This window comes from Heptranchias perlo, unplaced genomic scaffold (assembly GCF_035084215.1).
Source record: "Heptranchias perlo isolate sHepPer1 unplaced genomic scaffold, sHepPer1.hap1 HAP1_SCAFFOLD_549, whole genome shotgun sequence".
Lineage (NCBI taxonomy): Eukaryota > Metazoa > Chordata > Chondrichthyes > Hexanchiformes > Hexanchidae > Heptranchias > Heptranchias perlo.
In genome coordinates, this window is record NW_027139569.1 from 42482 (window position 1) to 66048 (window position 23567).

The 23567-nt window shown below is 47.6% G+C and overlaps 1 protein-coding gene across 1 annotated transcript in view; it reads left to right on the forward strand.

The window, feature by feature from the left end:
- Positions 1-1780: 1780 nt before the first annotated feature.
- LOC137315434 (cathepsin Z-like) overlaps positions 1781-23567 on the forward strand; it is a 28100-nt gene continuing 6313 nt past the window's right edge. Inside the window, exons 1-5 of the mRNA XM_067980114.1 lie at positions 1781-2091; positions 15954-16117; positions 18086-18265; positions 19043-19193; positions 22561-22726. Coding sequence (XP_067836215.1) covers positions 1976-2091; positions 15954-16117; positions 18086-18265; positions 19043-19193; positions 22561-22726 — 777 coding nt within the window. The 5' untranslated portion in view covers positions 1781-1975. The remainder of the gene's footprint in view (positions 2092-15953; positions 16118-18085; positions 18266-19042; positions 19194-22560; positions 22727-23567) is intronic.

A 23567-nucleotide genomic window follows, 5' to 3' on the forward strand; every position in this document is an offset into this window, starting at 1 on the left:
GAATAGCCTCCTTCTGTGCTGTAACCTTTCTATGATTCTAGTTTCTCTCCTATCTCCCCTCATGCCCTCTCCAAGCTCTTTTCCATGAGGCTCACCTCCTGCTCCCTTGACCCTATGATGACCACACAACTTCTTGGTTCCCCATGCTAACTGACATTGCAAATGGTTTTCTCTCATCAGGTACTGTCCCCTCCCCTTTCAAATCTGCCATCATCACCACCCCCCCTTCAAAAAATCCACGCTCAACCTCTCTGTGCAAAGTACCATCACATCTCCAAACTCCATTTCCTCTCCAAACTCCTTGAACATGTTGTTGCCTCTCAAATCTGTTCCCATTTTTCCCAGCAATTCCATTTTTGAATCTCTCCAATCAGTTTTCTACCCACGCCACACCACTGATAGGGCCCTTATCAAAGTCACAAAAATGACATCCTCTGTGTCTGTAACCGTGGTAAACTATCCCTCCTCCACCTCCTCGAACTCTGCATCGGTCAACCTCACCGCCCTCCTCCAAGACCTCTCCTCCGTTGTCCAGCTCAGTAGGACTGCCCTCACTTGGTTCCACTCTTACCTATCTGATCATAGCCAGAGCATCTCCAACATTGGCTTCTGTTCCCACCCCCAATGTTCTTTTGGTTGCCTCCCATCCTCCACCCACTGTAAACTTCTAATGCGGAACTAACTAAAGCCTGGATAAGAGTTTGGGGGATTGGGGGTGAGATAAGGACAGAGACTGGGGGCAGCGGGGTGGTGGGGGGGGGGGATTACAGAAGTTGAAGTAGGTGGTGTTGGTGGTATCCAGAATATGGGGTTTGAAACTTGGCTCTGAGTTAAATAGGAAACTGAGATTCTGAACTGTCAGGTTCAGCCTGAGCAAGCAGCCAAGGAGAGGGAATGGAGTTGGGGATAAGATCATGGAGTTTTATGGCAGGAGTCAAATAAGGTGGCATTGCTTTTCTCAACGACCATCGGCACGATAGAACCACTGGGGAGGGAGAATGAGGGGATCTGAGTTCCAAATGCTTTTTGGCATGGATTGTGCCCCTTGTTCCCTGCTGTAAATCCCAGAATTGCCCCCACCCCCAGCTCTTTATATGTGGTTGTGTCTAGAAAAGCCAGATGGTGAGCACAAGGGGTGCGAGTCACAGAATTGTCCTAGTGTGTTCAAGCTTCACCTCCGACCTGCATTTCCATCTAGCGAGGCTCATCGCTGGACTCAGAGCTCACGACAAATGAACGCAGGCGTGGCTCGGTGGTAGCACTCTGACCTCCGAGGGTTCAAGTCCCACTCCGGGAGCACGTAACCTAGGCTAACGCTCCAATGCAGTACTAAGGGAGGAGGGAGCACTGCATTGTCGGAGGTGGATGATCTTTTGGATGAGACGTTAAACCGAGGCCCCGTCTGCCCTCTCGGGGGGGGGGGGGGTGAAAGATTCCATGGCACTATTTCGAAGAAGAGCAGGGGAGTTCTCCCTGGTGTCCTGGCCAACATTTAGCCCAAAACAGATTATCTGTACATGCTGCTTGTGGAACCTTGTGTGAAATGTGGCCTCCACGTTTTCCTGCATTACACTTTGAAAGTAAAGGCTGTGGGACTCCTGAGGTCATGGGACGGTACCAAATAAATCCAAGTTCTTAGTGTAAAAACAGAAAATGCTGGAAACGCCCAGCCGGTCAGGCAGCATCTGTGGAGAGAGAGAGAGAGAGAGAGAAACTGTTAACGTTTCAGGCTCATGACCTTTCGTCAGAACCTTATCGGAACCCCTAGTACGGAATTTGCATCATTCTCACAAGACTTTGTGGGGGAGAATCAAAGAAGTTCCATCTCCTCCCACTCAACAAAAACCACTCAGCACTTCCTTGAAGGCGAGTCTGTTCTGTTGAAGCCGGGCGGTGTAATTGGTGCTTGCAGTAACCTCACCCCCAGTGTTGGGACCTGCCCGATTTGCTGAGTCTCCTGACTGCCCGTCTCACCATGTTTCGCTCGCTGGCCGCCCTGTGTCTCCTGAGCTGCGCTTCGGCCGCCCTCCACTTCAGGGGCAGTCAGCCCTGCCACAGGACACTGCCCGGCAGAAAGTTTCAAGGAGTCAGGTAAGGAAGGAAGGAGGGGAGGGATCTACAGGAGAAAGGGAAAGTGGAACCGGGGTATTAACCAGCAAGCTGGGGTGTAACTGCATGTACAGGGATTTAACGAGCCCGCCTTTTGATGATATTGTAACCTTTTAATGTGATACCAATCCAGCAGATCCTGGGCTGGATGGGTCAGTAACTCTCCCATCACCATCCTGTCCCCCTGGGTACTGGTAATAGAGTGAGAGTCCCGCTGCTATTTGATCCTTTAGTGTCCAGTTCCATTCTAAGGCGTCTCTGATCCATTTAAGCAGAGCTACTGCACTTTCAATCTGACTTCCTACCCACTATTTCCAGTTTCTTTTAATCGGATTTTTTTTTGTTAGTAGGGGATGGTTTCTGGATTTTAAAACATCCAGAGCGAAGCCTGAGCCTGGTACAGGCTGCAGCCAGAGCTGGGTTCCGCTCTTCCTTGTTTTAAGGTCCCCGGGGTAGGACCAGACCTTGTGTATTCCTGGGATGGCAGGACTGTCGTATGAGGAGAGATTGGGTTGACTCGGCCTGTATTCACTCGAGTTTATAAGAGTGAGAGGAGATCTCGTTGAAACATATAAAATTCTGACAGGGCTAGACGGACTGGATGCAGGGAGGACGTTTCCCCTGGCTGGGGGGTCCAGAACGAGGGGTCACAGTCTCAGGATAGGGGGTAGGACATTTAGGACTGAGATGAGGAGAAATTTCTTCACTCAGAGGGTGGTGAACCTGTGGAATTCTCTACCACAGAAGGCTGTGGAGGCCAAGTCATTAAATATATTTAAGAAGGAGTTAGATAGATTCTAGACACAAGGAAAGAGTGGGCATATAGTATTGAGATAGAGGATCAGCCATGATCATATTGAATGGCGGAGCAGGTCAAAGGGCCGAATGGCCTACCCCTGCTCCTATTTTCTATGTAACAGGTTGAACATTTTCTTGGTTGTCTGGTTGGTGCGATTAGAATCATAGATTCGTTACAGCGCAGAAGGAGGCCACTCGGCCCATCGAGCCTGTGCGGGCTCTTTACTCCTAGCCCTGCAAATTTTTCCGTTCAAATATTTATCCAAATCCTTTTTGAAATCCAATTTAAGGTCGATTCCCTTTGGACTCAAAAAATGGCTATTGAACAGGAAGCTGTGAAGGATTAGTACACAGAAGAGGAGGAAACAGGGTATTAGTAGGGTAATGTCAGGGTTGATTTTTGAGGGTGATTGGCTGATACTGAACTGGATAAGGTGAGTGAGGACCCAGCACACACACTCTGTCCTGACTGGCTTCCTTTGCTTCCCCTCCTCCACCTTAGCCACACAACCTGTATCTTGCTTTATGAACTGCTCTCCCTAAAACCCTCCACCTTGTACTTCCTATCTCCTCATTCAGAAGACTCCTCCAAACCTACCTCTTTGACCATGACTTTGGCCACCTCCCCCTAACACTTCTCCCGCCCCTGCTCGAGGTCCATCCCCTTGGGAGGTTTGACGATGTTAACGGTGCTATAGGAATGCAGAGTTGTTGTGCTAGTAATGGTGACTTGCAGTGAGTCAAAGAAGCAGATGAGGTAGTAGAGTGGCCAGTGCTGGAGAGTCTGGACTTGATTGATGAGTGACCAATGGTCAATGAATTGGAGATCCTAATGTTGAAGGAAATAAGAATACTGCCCTGAATCAAAGTTAAACAAAGTGTCAAGAGACAAAAGGTCAGAATGGTTATAACGAAGTTGTGTTTATATATCACCTTTACCATAGAAAAACATAAAGGAGAAACATGAACACAAAGCACAAATGGGGAAGTTAGGAGGGTGACCAAAGGAACGGTTGAATAGATGAGTTTTGTGATGGCTTTTAAAGATAGGGAGAGAGGAGGTGAGGTGAAGCGGTTTAAGGAGGGAGTTGTAGAGAGCAGTGCTGAGACAGCTGAAGGCTGAGGAAGCTACTGTTACAGAGAGATATCTAACTTGGCCCTCACTGCAAGTGTTAATAGAGATACAGAGGAAGAGGTTGGCAAGAAGCCAGAGAGAAAGAGAAAGACAAAAAAAGGAAGGCATCTGTGAGACTACAGGCAGACGACACTCTCTCAACTTCTTGATCAATGGACAAGAAACAAAGGGTTAGAGTTAATGGATGTTGCTTGAAATGGAGAAGGGTTGAAGTGGTGTACCCCAGGGGTCAGTGTTGACAACTTTTGGTCTGGGTATGTTTAGATGTTTTGGTCTTGGGCATAGGGAGCACATTATTGGAATTTGCTGAACACACAAAAGTGAAGAGGTCTGTAAATGACTTCAGGAGGACACAGATGCAATTTAAGGTGGAGAAGTTTGAGGTAATACATTTTGAGAGAGGAAAAAAACAAGGATTGTGAGTGTAAACTCCATGGAAAGAAGCTGAAGGACACGGATGAACAATGAGACCATGGGGTTCAAATGCATAATTCCCTGAAAGTGCGAGTATAGGCAGATAAAGTCATAAAAAAGGCCAATAGTATTTTAGATTGTATGAATAGGGGCATAGAATAGAAGAGGAAGGAGGTAATGATAAATTTGTACATGGCAATGGTTAGGCCAGAGTTAGAGTGCTGTGTGCTGTTTTGGGAGTCATGTTATAGAAAGGGTGTTAAAACCACAGACAGCATACAGTGTAGATTCAGCAAGACGATGCCAGAAATGCGAAACTATAGTTATGAAGAGACTATACTTGAACTATTTTCACAGGAGCAGAGAAGGCTAAGTGGAGATTCAAAAAGTTTTGATTGATAGGGAGAATAGAGAAAGACTATTTCCTCTGGTTTTGGAGTCAGTAATGAGGGGCCATCAATTTAAAATTGTCACTGAGAGTGAAGAGAGGGGTTGGCAGAAATGTCTTCACGCAGACTTGTCAAGAGTGTGAAATACTTTGCCACAGGGGGGGATTGAGGCAGACCTCTTCATTTTGTGAAGGAAAAATAGATCTGAAGCGGAGGGCTATGGGGAGAGAGCAGGACAGTGAAATTAGTTTTGGATTGCAGATGCAGAGAGCTGGCACAGACACAATGGGCCGAAAGGCCTCCCTCAGCGCTGCAAACATCTATGATAATAGACATTCACCACAGCTAGTTCCTAATCTAATGCACAATGCAAAGGCTTCACACAAATTTGATAGTCATAAATGTATAATCCTCTGTATATAAGGTGAATCGATGTTACTTTATAGGGAGATAGGAGTTGTACGGTAGGGGACCCCCTGCCAATACTGGCACACTCCCAGGGACCCCCTGCCAATACTGGCACACTCACAGGGACCCCCTGCTCATACTGACACATTGCCATGGACCCCTTGCCAATACTGGCACTCTCCCGGGGACCCCCTGCCAATACTGGCACTCTCCCGGGGACCCCCTGCCAATACTGGCACACTCCCGGGGACCCCCTGCCAATACTGGCACACTCCCGGGGACCCCCTGCCAATACTGGCACACTCCCGGGGACCCCCTGCCAATACTGGCACACTCCCGGGGACCCCCTGCCAATACTGGCAGACTCCCGGGGACCCCCTGCCAATACTGGCAGACTCCCGGGGACCCCCTGCCAATACTGGCAGACTCCCGGGGACCCCCTATAAATACTGGCACACTCCCAGGGACCCCTATAAATACTGGCACACTGCCAGGGACCCCCTGCAAATACTGACACACTCCCAGGGACCCCTATAAATACTGACACACTCCCAGAGACCCCCTGCTAATACTGACACACTCCCAGGGACCTCCTGCAAATACTGACACACTCCCAGGGACCCCCTTCTAATACTGACACACTCCCAGGGACCTCCTGCAATTACTGACACACTCCCAGGAACCCCCTTCTAATACTGACACACTCCCAGGGACCTCCTGCAATTACTGACACACTCCCAGGGACCCCCTGCTAATACTGACACACTCCCAGGGACCCCTATAAATACTGGCACACTCCCAAGGACCCACTTCTAATAATGACACACTCCCGGGGACCCCCTTCTAATACTGACACACTCCCAGGGACCCCTATAAATACTGGCACACTCCCAGGGACCCCCTGCAAATACTGACACACTCCCAGGGACCCCTATAAATACTGGCACACTCCCAGGGACCCACTTCTAATAATGACACACTCCCGGGGACCCCCTTCTAATACTGACACACTCCCAGGGACCCCTATAAATACTGGCACACTCCCAGGGACCCCCTGCTCATACTGACACACTCCCAGGGACACCCTGCTCATACTGACACACTCCCAGGGACACCCTGCAAATACTGACACACTCCCAGGGACCCCCTGCTCGTACTGACACACTCCCAGGGACCCCCTGCAAATACTGACACATTCCCAGGGACCCCCTGCAAATACTGACACACTCCCAGGGACCCCCTGCAAATACTGACACACTCCCAGGGACCCCCTGCAAATACTGACACACTCCCAGGGACCCCCTGCAAATACTGACACACTCCCAGGGACCCCCTGCAAATACTGACACACTCCCTGGGACCCCCTGCAAATACTGACACACTCCCTGGGACCCCCTGCAAATACTGACACACTCCCAGGGACCCCCTGCAAATACTGACACACTCCCAGGGACCCCCTGCAAATACTGACACACTCCCAGGGACCCCCTGCAAATACTGACACACTCCCAGGGACCCCCTGCAAATACTGACACACTCCCAGGGACCCCCTGCAAATACTGACACACTCCCAGGGACCCCCTGCAAATACTGACACACTCCCAGGGATCCCCTGCAAATACTGACACACTCCCAGGGACCCCCTGCAAATACTGACACACTCCCGGGGACCCCCTGCAAATACCGACACACTCCCAGGGACCCCCTGCAAATACTGACACACTCCCAGGGACCCCCTGCAAATACTGACACACTCCCTGGGACCCCCATCTAATACCGACACACTCCGAGGGACCCCCTGCAAATACCGACACACTCCCAGGGAGGACACTTCCAAAAGACTGTACGTTTGTGAATAGAAACAGCCCAATTGTTGCAGAAAGTGTGTTTTATTTTGTATATACAGCAACAGAAATTAATTGCTGATTTTAAAAAATGCAGAAATCTGAGGACCTCAGATTGAAAACCTCTGTTGCTGAGGATTGGTTGCCAAGAAAACAGGAGAGCCACGTATGATGTAGAAAGGTAAAGCCCACGGGGCAGCAAGTTGTTTACCTGGAGCTGTGCACATTGAGCAAAGGTTAGAAACATCACTGAAGGGAACAGGAGGAGAGCTGTAGGGATTGATGAGTTGGGGGGAGACTGTATGAGCTGAACAGTAGGGCAGGCTCTGGCTTGTGCCTGGGATCCTGAAGATGGTCGGTAATACTCTGCATGAACTGCTGTACCTGCTCTTTGTTCTCGATCCTCGGAATGGTTTGATGTGATAATCGAGCATGGACCACGTGGGTGAATTTTCTCGGGGACTCCCTCGCTCCGCCGCTGGATGTTCAGTGGAAACCCCAACGGGGCAGCAGGACAAGCCCAGAGGAAATTCACCCCCAATGATTCTGTGGTGTGAATGATGCTTGCTCCATTATTCATATCCGATGACCAAATAAGCAGTCATAAGGCAATGAATTAATTGTGATCTCTGGGTAAATCAAAACAACAATGGGGTGTGTGAACACTGGGCTTGGCGACTGTTGGGGAGAGTGAGAAGAAGGGAAGCAACATGTAGGGTCATGAAGTTTGAGGTAGAGTGAGGGGAGAGACTTGTGAACAAGACTATATGCCATTCCTCACTGAAGGAGCAGAATGAGTCATGAAAGATCTGGGAGTCACTGTACAGAATTGGGCTGTTCTACATATGTTTTCTCTTCACCTCTTAATATTATCCACATCCTGTCTTGGAAGAGCCGTAATTTCCTCCAGTTGAACATTTGGAAGACCGAATCCATCAACATTGCCCCCCACCACACCTCTGTACCCATGCCACTGATTCTATCCCCTTTACCAGCCACCTGTCTCAGGCTGAACCAGACTGTTTGCAACCTCAACATTCTATTTGACCCCAAGCTGAACTTCCGATCAGAAAGACTGCCTACTTCCACCTCTGTACCTCAGCCCATCTGCTGCCAAATCCCTCATCCATGTTTTTGTCGCCACCAGATTCAGCTATTCCAGTGCTCTCCTGGCCAGCATCCCATCCTCCGTAAACTTGAGCTCGTTCAAAGCTCTGCTGCCCGTATCCTAACTCGCACGAAGTCCCACTCACCCATCAACCCTGACCTTGCTGATCTATATTGGTTCCCGGTCTCACAAAGCCCCAAGTTTAAAATTCTCATTCTTGTGTTTAAATCGCATCATGGCCTCACCCCTCATTATCCTTAATATTGTAACCTTCTTCAGCCCTACAACTCACCACCGAACTCTCCGTTCCTCCAACTCTGGCCGTTTGTGCATTCCCCTGTCCCTTCGCTCCACCATTGCTAGCCATGCCTTCACTCGTTTAGATCTCGCGCACAGGAATTGCTTCCCTAAACCACTCTGTCTCTACTTCCCTCACATTCTTTAAGGCTTTACTTCAAACCCAATTCTTTGACCAAGCTTTTGTTCACCTCTCTAATTCCCGTTTTTTGGCTCAGCGTTCATTTTTTTGTGAAGCTCTATGAAGCATCTTGGGACTTTTTTCTACATTAAAGGCGCTATTTAAATGCAAGTTGTTGGTGCTTACAGGGAGCATAATGAGGCTGTTGAAATGCATCTACCCTATAAATCCCAAAATTTGTCCCATTAACGGAGTTACAGTTTTATAGACCAACATCAACAACAACAATTTGCATTTAGTGAAACGTCCTAAGGCACTTCACAGGAGCGAACAAACAAAACTTGACACCAAGCAACATAAGGAACTCTTAGGACAGGTGACCAAAAGCTTGGTCAAAGAGGTAGGTTTTAAGGAGCGTCTTGTGGGAGGTAGAGAGGTGGAGAGGTTTAGGGAGGGAATTTCAGAGCTTAGGGCCTAGGCAGCTGAAGGCATGGCCGCCAGTGGGGATGCGCAAGAGGCCAGAATTGGAGGAGCGCAGAGATCTTGAAGGGTTGTAGGACTGGAGGAGGTTATAGGGAGGGTTGAGGCCATGGAGGGATTTGAAAACAAGGATGAAAATTTTAAAAATCGAGGCGTTGCCGGACCGGGAGCCAATGTAGGTCAGCGAGCACAGGGGGTGATGGGTGAATACAACTTGGTGCGAGTTAGGATATGGGCAGCAAAGTTTTGGATGAGCTCAAGTTTACGGAGGGTGGAAGATGGGAGGCCGACCAGGAGAACATTGGAATAGTCAAGTCTAGAGGTAACAAAGGCATGGATGAGGGTTTCAGCAGCAGATGAGCTGAAGTCAGGGGGAGCCGGGTGACGTTACAGAGGTGAATGTAGGCGGCCTTGGTGATGGAGGGAATATGGGGTCAAATGCTCATCTCAGGGTCAGATAGGATGCCAAGGTTGCGAAAAGCCTGGTTCAGCCTCAGACAGTGGCCAGGGAGAGGGATGGAGTTGGTGGCTCGGAATCAGAGTTTGTGGTGGAGACCAAAGACAATGGCTTCAGTCTTCCCAATATTTAGTTGGAGGAAAGTTCTGCTCATCCAGTACTGGATGTCGGACAAGCAGCATTGGATCAGAGACAGTGGAGGGGTCGAGAGAGATGGTGGTGAAGTAGAGCTGGGTGTCGTCAGCGTACATGTGGAACCTGATGTCATGTTTTCGGATGATGTCACCAAGGGCAGCATGTAGATGAGAAATAGGATGGGGCCAAGGATAGATCCTTGAGGGACTCCAGAGGTAACGGTGTGGGAGTGGATAGAGAAGACATTGCAGGTGATTCTCTGGCTACGGATGGATCACTAGGAATGGAACCAGGTGAGCTCAATCCCACCCAGCTGGACAACGAAGGATGGTGTGGTCAACCATGTGAAAGGCCGCAGACAGGCCGAGAAGGATGAGGAGGGATAGTTTACCACGGTTACAGTCACATAGGATGTCATTTGTGACTTTGATAAGGGCCGTTTCAGTGGCAGGGGCGAAAACCTGATTGAATGGGTTCAACATGGAGTTGCAGGAAAGATGGGCACCAATTTGAGAGGCAACAACACGTTCAAGGAGTTTGGAGAGGAAAGGGAGGTTGGAGATGGGGCGGTATTTTGCAAGGACAGGGGGTTCAAGGGTTTTTTTTTTTAGGAGTGGGGTGACGATGGCAGATTTGAAGGGGAGGGGAAACGACCAGGGTGAGAGAGAGTAATGGTTTTAATGGGGACAAGGGCATCAAAGGTGGAGGTGAGGGTGTGATTGAGCAGATTGGTAGCTGCAGAAATGTCATGGTGAATGGAGGGCCAAAGATTAGACAGTTGGGAATTTGAAAGCGCCATTGTAAGTGACTTAGGGGAGAGTTTTTTCCAGGGGGGGACACAGAAGGAAGTGGGGTTGGGAGGGGGAAGGGGGATGTGAGTGGAGAGGGATACAAGGAAGTAATCAGAAATGGAATTATCTGTGATTGACATGATGGGAATATAAATGTCGAGGAGGTGGCCATGATTACAGGTAGGGAAGTTTATATGGAGGAGAGATTAAGGGAGGATAGGAGAGTAAACTCGGGAGAGAGCATGATGAGTTCAGATGGAGGTTGAAATCAGCGAGGATGAGAAGTTGGTCAGTCCAGAGGCTGAGGGAGGAAAGCAGTAACAATATCTCGTTGAGAAACTTGGCGTGGTACTTGGGTGGGCGTTGAGAACGAGGATTTTTAAGGAGAGGTGAGTGGGGTGGAACAAGGTGAGATGCTCAAAGGAGGAGAAGGTGCCATATGAGTAGGGAGACAGACCAAGGTGTGATTTGGTGATAAGGTCCACACCACCACTGCAGTGGTTCAGTTCCACTCCACTCCACCAGCCCAGTTCAGTTCTACTGGGCAGGGCAGGTGGTGCCAGATGGGCTTATAAACAAACAGACTCCAGGGAACTGATTTTCTATCTCAGGGAACTGAGACAGACAAGGGGTGGCATTTGTGAAGTGCTGATAATCATCATAAGGGAGTCACTTATTGCTGAGGAAATCCCACTAGATTGTAAAACAAGCTAACGTAATGCTCAGATTGGAAAAAGTAGACAGATCTAATCCAGTCCTTAATTTAAGTCCTTAATCTAACCACAGCTCCTTAAATTGTCCATCAATAGCTGGTAAAATAATGGAATTAATTATCAGGAGCAAGCTTAAGGGCAGCCCATGTGATCATATATACCAATCAACGCAGTTTGAGAAGGGGAAGATCATGTTTGACCAACCTCCTCCATATATTGAGGAAGTGGCATTCCATGTGGACAGTGTAAACCCATAAGATGTGGTTGACCTGGATTTCCAGTCCTGACCCAGTCTGGCCTATATGGGACTCCAGTCCCACGCCAACGCAATTGACTCGTAACTGCTCTCAGAAGTGGCCGAGCAAGTCACTCGGTTGTATAAAACTGCTTCAAAGAAGAAAGCCCACCACCACCTTCTCAGGGCAGCTAGGGATGGGCAATAAATGTGAGCCTTGCCACCGATGCCCACATCTCGAATGAATAAAAACATTAGGAAAAGGTACTTGTGAGGGGAGCGATGTTGGGATGGATGGGGAGGAAGTACTCAGCAGAATGACCCTGGGATCGGTGCCGGGGCCTCTACTGTATCTAATCTACATTAATGGCTTAGAAACACAATGTAAACTGCTCAAATTCACCGATGATACTGAATTAGGGGGTAGTAAAGTCAGAAGAAGGAAGCCGCTAAGATCGTACAAAAGGAATGGGATACTGCACTCAGTTTTCGTTCCCTAGATCTAAGGGAAATATTCAAGCCCTGGAGGCAATGCAAAGAGCCACTAGACAACAAAGGATTGAGTTTATGAGGAAAGACTGGGAAAACCGGTTCTCTTTAGCCTTGAAAGGTTGTAAACAATTTTACAACACCAAGTTATAGTCCAGCAATTTTATTTGAAATTCACAAGCTTTCGGAGGCTTCCTCCTTCCTCCTTCCTCAGGTGAATGTTGTGGAGTCCACAACATTCACCTGAGGAAGGAGGAAGCCTCCGAGAGCTAGTGAATTTCAAATAAAATTGCTGGACTATAACTTGGTGTTGTAAAATTGTTTACAATTGTCAACCCCAGTCCATCACCGGCATCTCCACATCATGCCTTGAAAGGAGGTGACTGAGAGTTGAAAGTATATAAGATGTTAAATGATATAGGTAGGGTACAGAGGAGATTTACGAGGATGTTGCCAGGACTGAAGAATTTTAACTATGAGAAAAGATTGGATAGGTTGGGGTTGTTCGCTTTGGAACAGAGGAGGCTGAGGGGAGATTTAATTGAAGTATGTAAAATTATGAGGGGCCTAGATAGAATGGATAGGAAGGACCTATTTCCCTTAGCAGAGAGGTCAATAACCAGGGGGCATAGATTTAAAGTGATTGGTAGAGGGATTAGAGGGGAGTTGAGGAGAAATTTTTTCACCCAAAGGGTGGTGGAGGTCTGGAACTCACTGCCTGAAAGGGTGGTAGAGGCAGAAACCCTCATCGCGTTTAAAGGGTACTTGGATGTGCACCTGAAGTGCCGTAACCTACAAGGCTACAGACCAAGAGCTGGAAAGTGGGATTAGACTGGATAGCTCTTTTTCAGCCGGCACAGACACGATGGGCCAAATGGCCTCCTTCTGTGCCATAAATTTCTATGATTCTTAAATCTGGAGCAATCGTCTCTCCTGCTCTTTCCCAGTTCCTCAAAACGGTGGAACTCCCTACCCATCACTGTCCTCTCCTTCCAACAATTTTCAAGTTTTAAAACCCAAGCTTTGATGCCTGATCATGAATCCCTGATTTCCTCCCTCTCCTATGTACAAAAACAGGAAATGCTGGGAACACAAAGCAAGTCAGTCAGCATCCATGGGGAGGATAGACAAGGAGACGGTTCGATCTGGGCCCTTCGTCAGAACTGAACGATGAACAAGTACTTTAATAGAGTCAGAGGAAGGGAAGGAGGGAAAACAAAGGCAGGGAGGATGTATGGGTGGAATGAGCTGTGCCTGCTTAAAAGGAAAACATGAGATCTGAGAGGATCTTTGCATCAGACAATGGAAAGAAGACTCAAAGGCACCGGAGAAACAAAGAACTTGTGAATCGCTAAGGCCTTTGCTTGTCCTCCCATTTTCTCTTGGACGTTCTGTAACCATTTACACCTCAACAAAAGCAAAATACTGCGGATGCTGGAAATCTGAAATAAAAACAGAAAATGCTGGAAGTACTCAGCCAGTCAGTCAGCATCTGTGGAGAAAGAAACAGAGTTAATGTTTTCCTTTGCACCATCATCCCTTTGTCATTTAATCACACCTGCCCTCCACCCTATCACAGACCTTCCCCTTTGTTCTTTTCCTGCTCCCTTTCCCCAGGTTCTGTACTTATTCATCTCTAACGTCTTCCAGTTCTGATGAAAGGGCATCGACCTGAAACGTTAACGCTGTTTCTCTCTCCACAGATGCTGCCTGACCTAGAACATAAGAATATAAGAGATAGGAGCAGGAGAAGGCCATCTGGCCCTTCGAGCCAGCTCCGCCATTCAATGAGATCATGGCTGATCTGATTCTGGCCTTAACCCCGATTTCCCGCCAGTTCCCCATATCCTTTGACTCCCTTGCTGATCAAAAAATTGTCTAACTCAGCGTTGAATGTATTCAATGACTCAGCCTCCACCGCTCTTTGGGGCAAAGAATTCCAAAGGTTCACAACCCTCTGAGAGAAGAAATTTCTCCTCATTTCTGACTTAAATGGGCGACCCCTTATTCTGAGACTATGCCCCCTAGTTCTAGATTCCCCTTTGAGGGGAAACATCCTCTCAGCATTTACCCTGTCAAGCCCCCTCAGAATCTTATATATTTCAATAAGATCTCCTCTCATTCTTCTAAACTCCAATGAGTATAGGCCCAACCTGCTCAATCTTTCCTCATAAGACAACCCTTCCATACCCGGAATCAACCTGGTGAACCTTCTCTGAACCTCCTCCAATGCAAGTATATCCTTCCTTAAATAAGGGGACCAAAACTTGTACGCGGTACTCCAGGTGTGGTCTCACCAGCACCCTGTACAGTTGTAGCATGACTTCCCTGCTTTTATACTCCACCCCCCTTGAAATAAAGGCCAATATTCCATTTGCCTTCCCAATTACCTGCTGCACCAACTTTTTGTGTTTCATGTACGAGGACACTCAAATCCCTCTGTACCGCAGCATTCTGTAGTCTTTCTCCATTTATATAATATTTTGCTTTTTTATTCTTCCTACCAAAGTGGATGACTTCACATTTTCCCACATTATACTCCATCTGCCAAATTTTTGCCCACTCGCTTAATCTATCTCTATCTCTTTGCAGACACTTTGTGTCCTCATCGCAACTTACTTTTCCACCTATCTTTGTATCATCAGCAAATTTGGCCACAGTACACTCGCTTCCTTCATCCAAGTCATTGATATAGATTGTAAATAGTTGACGCCCCAGTACTGATCCCTGCGGCACCCCACTAGTTACAGATTGCCATCCTGAAAATGACCCCTTTATCCCGACTCTCTGTTTTCTGTTAGTTAGCCAATCCTCTATCCATGCTAATATATTACCCCAACCCATGAGCTCTTACCTTTTATGTGGCACCTTATCGAATGCCTTTTGGAAATCCAAATACACTACATCTACTGGTTCTCCTTTAACCACCCTGCCCGTTACTTGCTCAAAGAACTCTAATAAATTTGTCAGACATGATTTTCCTTTCATAAAACCATGTTCACTCTCCTTGATTTTATTTTGAGTCTCTAATGACAGATGTTAGGCTAATTGACCTATAGTTACCTGCTTTCTGTCTCCCTCCTTTCTTAAATAGGGGTGTTACATTTGTGATTTTCCAATCCGTTGGGACCTTTCCAGCACCTAGTGAATTTTGGAAGATTACAACCAATGCATCCACTATCTCTGTAGCCACTTCTTTTAAGACCCTCGGATGCAAGCCATCAGGTCCAGGAGACTTGTCAGCCTTTAGACCCATTAGTTTGCCAAGTACTCTTTCTCTAGTGATTGTTTTTAGTTCCTCCCTCCCCTTTGCCCCTTGATTTTCTACTATTATTGGTATGCTTTTAGTGTCTTCTACTGTGAAGACAGATACAAAATATCTATTCAATTCCTCTGCCATTTCCTTGTTTTCCATTATTATTTCCCCAGTCTCATCCTCTAAAGGACCAATGTTTACTTTAGCTACTCTTTTCCTTTTTATATACTTGTAAAAGCTCTCACTGTCAGTTTTTATATTTTTGCTAGTTTACTCTCATAATCTATTTTCTCCCTCTTTACTATTCTTTTAGTCATCCTTTGCTGGTTTTTAAAGTTTTCCCAATCTTCGGGCTTACCGCTAATCTTTGCCACGTTGTATGCCTTTTCTTTTAACTTGATACCATCCTTATAACTTCCTTAGTTAGTCTTGGTTGGTTCACCCTATGAATGGCACAGTACCGCACACCCATTGAATCTTTGGAGGATCTTAAACTAAGTGAGAGAGCAGACTGTTGACTTGAGAACCTATGTCCATACAGTCTCCGATCTTGAGCATCATTTTACAAAGATTCTTTGGTCTATAAAGATAATGTAGGAAATTCATTTATCTCCACTGCTAACTTATTGTGGTAAAGATGGATCAACGGATCTCACAACAAAACTCTGTTTGTTACGTGCATTTTCTAGTTTAATGCTGTTGGTTAAAGTCAGACTCGGACACTCTTGGAATTCCTATTGTTTCACTTGTTCTTTCCCCCCCCCCCCCACCCAGGTCTTACCCTCGCCCCCATGAATACCTGTCCATTGCTGCTTTGCCAAAGGCATGGGACTGGCGTAACGTAAATGGCACCAACTTCGTCAGCACCACCAGGAACCAACACATCCCCCAGTACTGCGGATCATGCTGGGCTCACGGGAGCACCAGCGCTATGGCAGGTATGATCTGCCCTTCACTGAAATATCCTTCAGGCTCTGTCGCGATGGCTCAGTTGGTAAGATTGGCTTGTAACCGAGCGACACAAAGCGAGGAAAGTCTGGGGTTCAATTCCCAGTCTCTGCTGAATTAGCCCATCTCACCAGGAGCAGCAGTCCAAGGGGCTACATTTGGCCTTTAGAGCCTCCGGGTTGGGAATGGCAAAATCGTCCAGGGTTCCTGCTGATCACTATCCAGTGGCCGCTCCTGGACATGATGACGGTATAAGGCTCGACTGTGATGTCCCTCGGGATTGGTGTCAAGGCTCAAACGTGAAGAATGATGAACTGGGTAATGTTCCAGAGGTACATTATGTGGTATCCGTTCGAACTCTAACCCAGTAAGATTCATTGCCACCAGGGCAGACGGTGAGAATACTGGAAAAAGACCAAATATCCTGAAGCATTTGGGGGGCACCGGGCGGGAAAGCTGTCAGTCCGAGCCTCCTTACAGTGAGAGGAAACTAATGGAAGTTGTATTTGTGCAATGGATCTAATGTAGCCACACACTAAGAAGGACTGCTGGAATTAATTAGTTTACCCTCTGTGCCATGTACAGCCCCTTGTACCATGTTCCAGCTCCTTGTACCATGTTCTTTCCCTTGTACACAAATCTTTGAAGGTGGCAGGACAGATTTAGAATTAAAGCCAGGCCATTCAGGACTGAAATCAGGAAGCATTTTTTCACACAAAGGGCAGTGGAAATCTGGAACGCTTTCTCCCAAAAGGCTGTGGATGGTGGGGGTCAATTGGAGCTTTCAAGACTGAGATCACTAGATTTTTGTTAGGTAATGAATATGGAGCAAAGGTGGGTAAATGGAGTTGAGGTACAGATCAGCCATGATCTAATTGAATGGCGGAGCAGCTCGAGGGGCTGAATGGCCTACTCCTGTTCCTGTTAGTTCCTCACCTCTGGAATTCAGCTCTTTTGTCCATGTTTGGACCAAGGCTGTAATGAGGTCTGGAGCCGAGTGGTCCTGGTGGAACCCAAACTGAACATCGATGAGCAATTCATGGGGAGGGGAAAGTTTTATCGGATGAGTGGTGAGTAAGGTTAAGCAATGAATTGGTGAGTAAGTGCCGCTTGATAGCACTGTCGACGACACCTTCCATCACTTTGCTGATGATTGAGAGTAGACTGATGGGGTGGTAATTGGCGGGATTGGATTTGTCCTGTTTTTTGTGGACAGGACATACCTGGGCAATTTTCTACTTTGTCGGGTAGATGCCAGTGTTGTAGCTGTATTGGAACAGTTTGGCTAGAGGTGCGGCTAGTTCTGGAGCACGTCTTCAGTTTACAGCCGGGATGTTGTCGGGGCCCGTAGCCTTTGCTGTATCCAGTGCACTCAGCCGTTTCTTGATATCATGTGGAGTGAATCGAATTGGCTGAAGACTGGCTTCTGTGATGGTGGCTCATTTCCTACATTGCAACAGTGACTACACTTCAAAAAGTACTTCATTGGTTGTAAAGCTCTTTGGGATATTCTGAGGTCGTGAAAGGCTCTATATAAATGCAAGTCTTTCTTTTTAGTGGTGAAATACTGCAGCTTTGCACTATGGGTTACATAGAATTACACAGAATGTACAGCACAGAAACAGGCCATTCGGCCCAAATGGTCCATGCCGGTGTTTATGCTCCACACGAGCCTCCTCCTATGCCAATTAAGAATGGGGTTGGCACTGCCAAACTCATTTCACACAGCTCCCTCATCGCCAGCAGACAGAGGAGACTTTCATTCCATTTTACCCCAGATCCAGAAGTGAAAGTCCAGTGTGATAACCCACTGCACCCTCGCAGCTCTCACTGCACAATCGCTCTTCCCTCTCCCCTCGGTCGCAGCTCCCACTCCCCTCGGTCGCAGCTCCCACTCCCCTCGGTCGCAGCTTCCACTCCCCATGATTTGTCTAACAAACAGCACCTTTTCTTTTCAGATCGGATCAATATTAAACGTAAAGGGACCTGGCCATCTGCATACCTGTCTGTGCAGAATGTCATTGACTGCGGTAATTCAGGCTCCTGTGAGGGCGGAGATCACACCGGAGTGTGGGAATATGCAAATACGCACGGCATTCCAGATGAGACCTGCAATAACTACCAGGCCAAGGACCAAGGTAACGTTCTCAGAGTGCGGTGTCCTTCACCCTGTATTACACTGATGGGATTAGGGTGAGTAGGCCTGGAATACACTAGAACCTGCTCACAGTAAAACCAATTTAAGGTACATTGATTATGTTTATTAGCCCACTTCCACCTGAAGCACTTACATAGAATTACATAGAATCTACAGCACAGAAACAGGCCATTCGGCCCAACAGGTCCATGCCGGTGTTTATGCTCCACACGAGCCTCCTCCCTCTTCATCTAACCCCATCAGCCTATCCTTCTATTCCTTTCTCCCTCATGTGTTTATCCAGCTTCCCCTTAAATTCATCTATGCTATTTGCCTCAACTACTCCTTGTGGTAGCGAGTTCCACATTTTAACCACTGTCTGAGGAAAGAAGTTTTACCTGAATTCCCTATTGGATTTATTAGTGACTATCTTATATTTATGCCCCCAGTTTTGGTCACCCCCGCAAGTGGAAACATCTTCTCTACATCTACCCTATCAAACCCTTTCATAATCTTCAAGACCTCGATTGGGTCACCCCTCAGCTTCTCTTTTCTAGAAAACCTGTTTGTTTTGGCTGCCAGAGGTTATTCTGGGTTGTTGAGCCATAGCGAGCAGTTCAGATGTATATCAGTTGGAGATTGGCCCTTTCTAAGACAGTTGACGACCAACGTAAATGCAACAGCAAAGAAACCGCTTCGCGGAGCAGCAGAAGCAAACAGCATCGAAACATTCAATGTCAGCTTGACTCTTGCTCGTGTTTCCTTGCCCCGCCTTTAGGTTGTTTGCCATTTAACCAGTGCGGTACCTGCACGACCTTTAATGTCTGCCACGTGATCCAGAATTACACGCTCTGGAAGGTCGGTGACTACGGCCCTGTCAGTGGGCGGGAGAAGATGATGGCGGAGATTTACGCCAACGGTCCAATCAGGTATGGCATTTGATCTGGTCCATCCCTTCCTACAATGTTGTTCTTGTAGGGATGGTATAAAATGTCAGACTCACTGAATGATCAGGTGTGAAGGAAACCTCAGTACAACAATTGCTGGTCCACTCGGAGTCGGAGCCGGGAGTTTTCAAGCAGACGTTTCCACTCATTGTGGGTTGATTCATGTGGCTCATTAAAGTGACAGTGTAACCAGGCAGGGAGCCATCCTTTTAAGTTCAAAGTATTCAATCGGTCAGGTCAGTTTTTTTTGCTCCCACTTTTCTCCCCTCTGCCCTGAAGACATTGATTGACGCTGAGGTGTAGTCCCATGGATTCCAGTAGCTTTCTGTTACCTCAGGCAAGTGGCCATTCTTCATGCAGGAGCGTTGACATTGAGAATTGCCAGGCTATTTAACCACATGAGGCACTGCACCTGAGCCTCACCCTGTCCTCACTCAATTTCCACCCACCGCGGTCTCCAACAGTCAGCAGGACGAAGCCAGGTTGTGCTATTTTTTACCCCCCCCCCCCCCTCGACTGGGGCACTGAGGCCAATTATAGTGCATTACACAACACTGGTTGTGATCAACTAACTCAGCACAGGTTAGAGCTGGGACCTGCTCCGATTGGCTGACTACCACACCATCCAATCCAGTTTACTTTCAATATTTTTACTACTCGATTAGCTATTAAACTATCCAATCAGATGACTACATGTTCATAGAGTGTGATATGTTAAAAGGAGAGGTGCATTCTGCCAAATTACTCCATATCCTTCATGTTTTAAAAGCAGATAGTTGTACATTCACATCTGTATCTCAGTCTTGTTGCTCTGGTTTATAATTTAAACCTAGTAATTAGAGGCTGTCTGGGGGCAGACATTTTGTCTAGAACTTTCCTTCCTGTTACCATACGAGTGGGAAAAGCTACCCATAATCCTATCCCACTAAAACACGGACAATAAGGAGCTGGTATAAACCTCCCTGTGTCCCCAGGAGCCTCCACCTCTAGTGGCACATACAGGGCAGCTCTACTGGGTGTTGGGGGAAGCTAGTGGCAGGGTCAGGAGCCTGCACCAAGCCTTGTGTCAAGTTACAATGGCCATGCCTAGGTGCTGTAAACCAACATCCACTATGTTTCTGTTTTGCTTGTGGTAACGATTGGAAAGAAAGACTTTCACGACCTCAGGGCGTCCCAAAGCGCAATACAGCCAATGAAGTACTTTTTAAGTGTAGTCACTGTTGTAATGTAGGAAACGTGGCAGCCAATTTGCACACAGCAAGGTCCCACAAACAGTAATGAGATAATGACCAGACAATTAGTTTCAGTGATGTTGGTTGAGGAATAAATATTGGCCAGGACACCGGAACATTTTGAATAATGGCATGGGATCGTTTACGTCCATCTGAGAGGGCAGATGGGGCCCTGGTTTAATGTCTTATCCAAAAGACTGCACTGGAGTGTCAGCATGGATTTTGTGCTCAAGTCTCTGGTGTGGAACTTGAAGCCACGCTCTTCTGACTCAGAGACGAGAGTGCTACCCACTGAGCCAGGGCTGTTATGGTCTGTAGTCATGGATCCCCGATTCACACTGCGATTTGTTTAGCATTGTTTGAAAGGAAGGCCAAGGATTTTAGTATTAACAGAGCATTCCTTTACAAATGGCATTTCAGACCTTTGAAAACCCATCTCAATTTATCACTGATGCTATAATAGCATTTAAATAGTCATAAATCTCTTGCCTTTTATCAGTCCAGTGCAGTAGTGTCCCTTTGCCTGACAGAGGCCCCAGAGTTGCTCAGCTGTTCGGGCAGATGTTCACCGTAACTCTGGTGGGAGTCCAGTGGAATGGCCGTAAACTCCGCCGGGACCAGGAGATGCAGGGTCCTGGCCTTTACACTGGAGTTTCCAGAGCCCTTGTTTTGAGGTGGGGGGGGGGGGGATGTCAGAGCCTCCACCCACCAAAAGCAAAGCCATTGAAACAAAGGGCGAATCCATTGGTGGAGACTTCCTACACTGGCAATTCCTGCTTCCTCAGGCTCAAATTTGGAGGTTGCTACGCTGAGTGAGATAAGCCAGCCTCCTGAAAGAAAGACGTGCATTTATACAGCACCTTTCACAACCTCAGGGTGTCCAATAGCGCTCCACAACCAATGAAGTACTTTTAAAATGTAGTCACTGTCGCAATGTATGGAAACATGGCAGCCAGTTTGCACACAGCAAGGTCCTAGGCCCAACCATCTTCAGCTGCTTCATCAATGACCTCCCTCCATCATAAGGTCAGAAATGGGGATGTTCGCTGATGATTGCACAGTGTTCAGTACCATTCGCAACCCCTCAGATAATGAAGCAGTCCAAGCCCGCATGCAGCAAGACCTGGACAACATCCAGGATTGGGCTGATAAGTGGCAAGTGACATTCGGGCCAGACAAGTGCCAGGCAATAACCATCTCCAACAGGGGAGAGTCTAACCACCTCCCCTTGACATTCAATGGCATTACCATCACCGAATACCCCATCAACATCCTGGGGGTCACCACTGACCAGAAACTTAACTGGACCAGCCACATAAATACTGTGGCTACAACAGCAGGTCAGAGGCTGGGTATTCTGCAGTGAGTGACTCACCTCCTCATTCCCCAAAGCCTTTCCAACATCTACAGGGCACAAGTCAGGAGTGTGATGGAATACTCTCCACTTGCCTGGATGAGTGCAGCTCCAACAACACTCAAGAAGCTCGACACCATCCAGGACAAAGCAGCCCACTTGATTGGCACCCCATCCACCACCCTAAACATTCACTCCCTTCACCACCGGCTCACCGTGGCTGCAGTGTGTGCCACCTACAGAATTCATTGCAGCACCTCCCAAACCCGTGACCTCCACCACCTAGAAGGACAAGGGCAGCAGGCACATGGGAACAACACCACCTGTACATTCCCCTCCAAGTCACACACCATCCCGACTTGGAAATATATCGCCGTTCCTTCATCGTCGCTGGGTCAAAATCCTGCAACTTCCTTCCTAACAGCACTGTGGGAGAACCTTCCCCACACGGACTGCAGTGGTTCAAGAAGGCAGCTCACCACCACCTTCTCAAGGGCAATTAGGGATGGGCAATAAATGCTGGCGTTGCCAGCGATGCCCACATCCCATGAACGAATGAAAAAAAAATGCTCGAGTGGGGCTTGAACCCACAACCATTTGACTTAGAGGCGAGAGTCCTACCTCTGACCCATGGCTGACATCCAAGGGCCTTATAAACCTACTGCCTGGTATGTGTACTTCTCTGTCCTGTGCTTGTTTGAAAGTTGAGACTCCATATCAGAACTGGTTGTGTTTCGTGAATGTTTCATCTGATTCCTTGTAGTTGTGGCATTATGGCCACAGAGAAGCTGGACGCCTACACTGGAGGATTGTATATGGAGTTCCAACCAACGTCTGTCATAAACCATATTGTGTCGGTGGCAGGCTGGGGCGTGGACAAGACCGGAGTTGAATACTGGATTGTGCGCAACTCCTGGGGAGAACCATGGGTAAGTGCTGCCCAGATCCGTCATCGTATTCTAAAGCAGTTCAGCAGCTGGGTATTGTTGGTTGTCTTGGGTGGGGTGTTGAGTATGGACGGGGGGGAGGGGGGGGGAGGGGGCGGCAAAGGGGTAATGTAAAGGATGTTCTCTGAGGTTGGACGTAAAAGACATCAGCAGTTTTATTCTGAGGCTAACTGACCAATGAGTTTATAGAGTGACTGTAACTGACCAACGTATTTGTAGTGGGACTGTAACTGACCAACGTGTTTATAGAGGGACTGTAACTGACCAACGTGTTTCTAGAGGGACTGTAACTGACCAACGTGTTTACAGAGGGACTGCAACTGACCAACGTGTTTATATTGACGCTGTAACTGACCAACGTGTTTATATTGGCGCTGTAACTGACCAACGTGTTTCTAGAGGCGCTGTAACTGACCAATGTGTTTCTAGAGGGACTGTAACTGACCAACGTGTTTATAGGACTGTAACTGACCAATGTGTTTATAGTGGGATTGCAACTGACCGTGTTTATAGTGGGACTGTAACTGACCAACGTGTTTATACTGGGACTGTAACTGACCAACGTGTTTATACTGGGACTGTAACTGACCAACGTGTTTATACTGGGACTGTAACTGACCAAAGTGTTTGTAGTGGGACTGTAACTGACCAACGTTTTTATCGAGGGACTGTAACTGACCAACGTGTTTATACTGGGACTGTAACTGACCAACGTGTTTATACTGGGACTGTAACTGACCAACGTGTTTATAGAGGGACTGTAACTGACCAATGTGTTTATAGAGGGACTGTAACTGACCAACGTGTTAAAAGAGGGACTGTA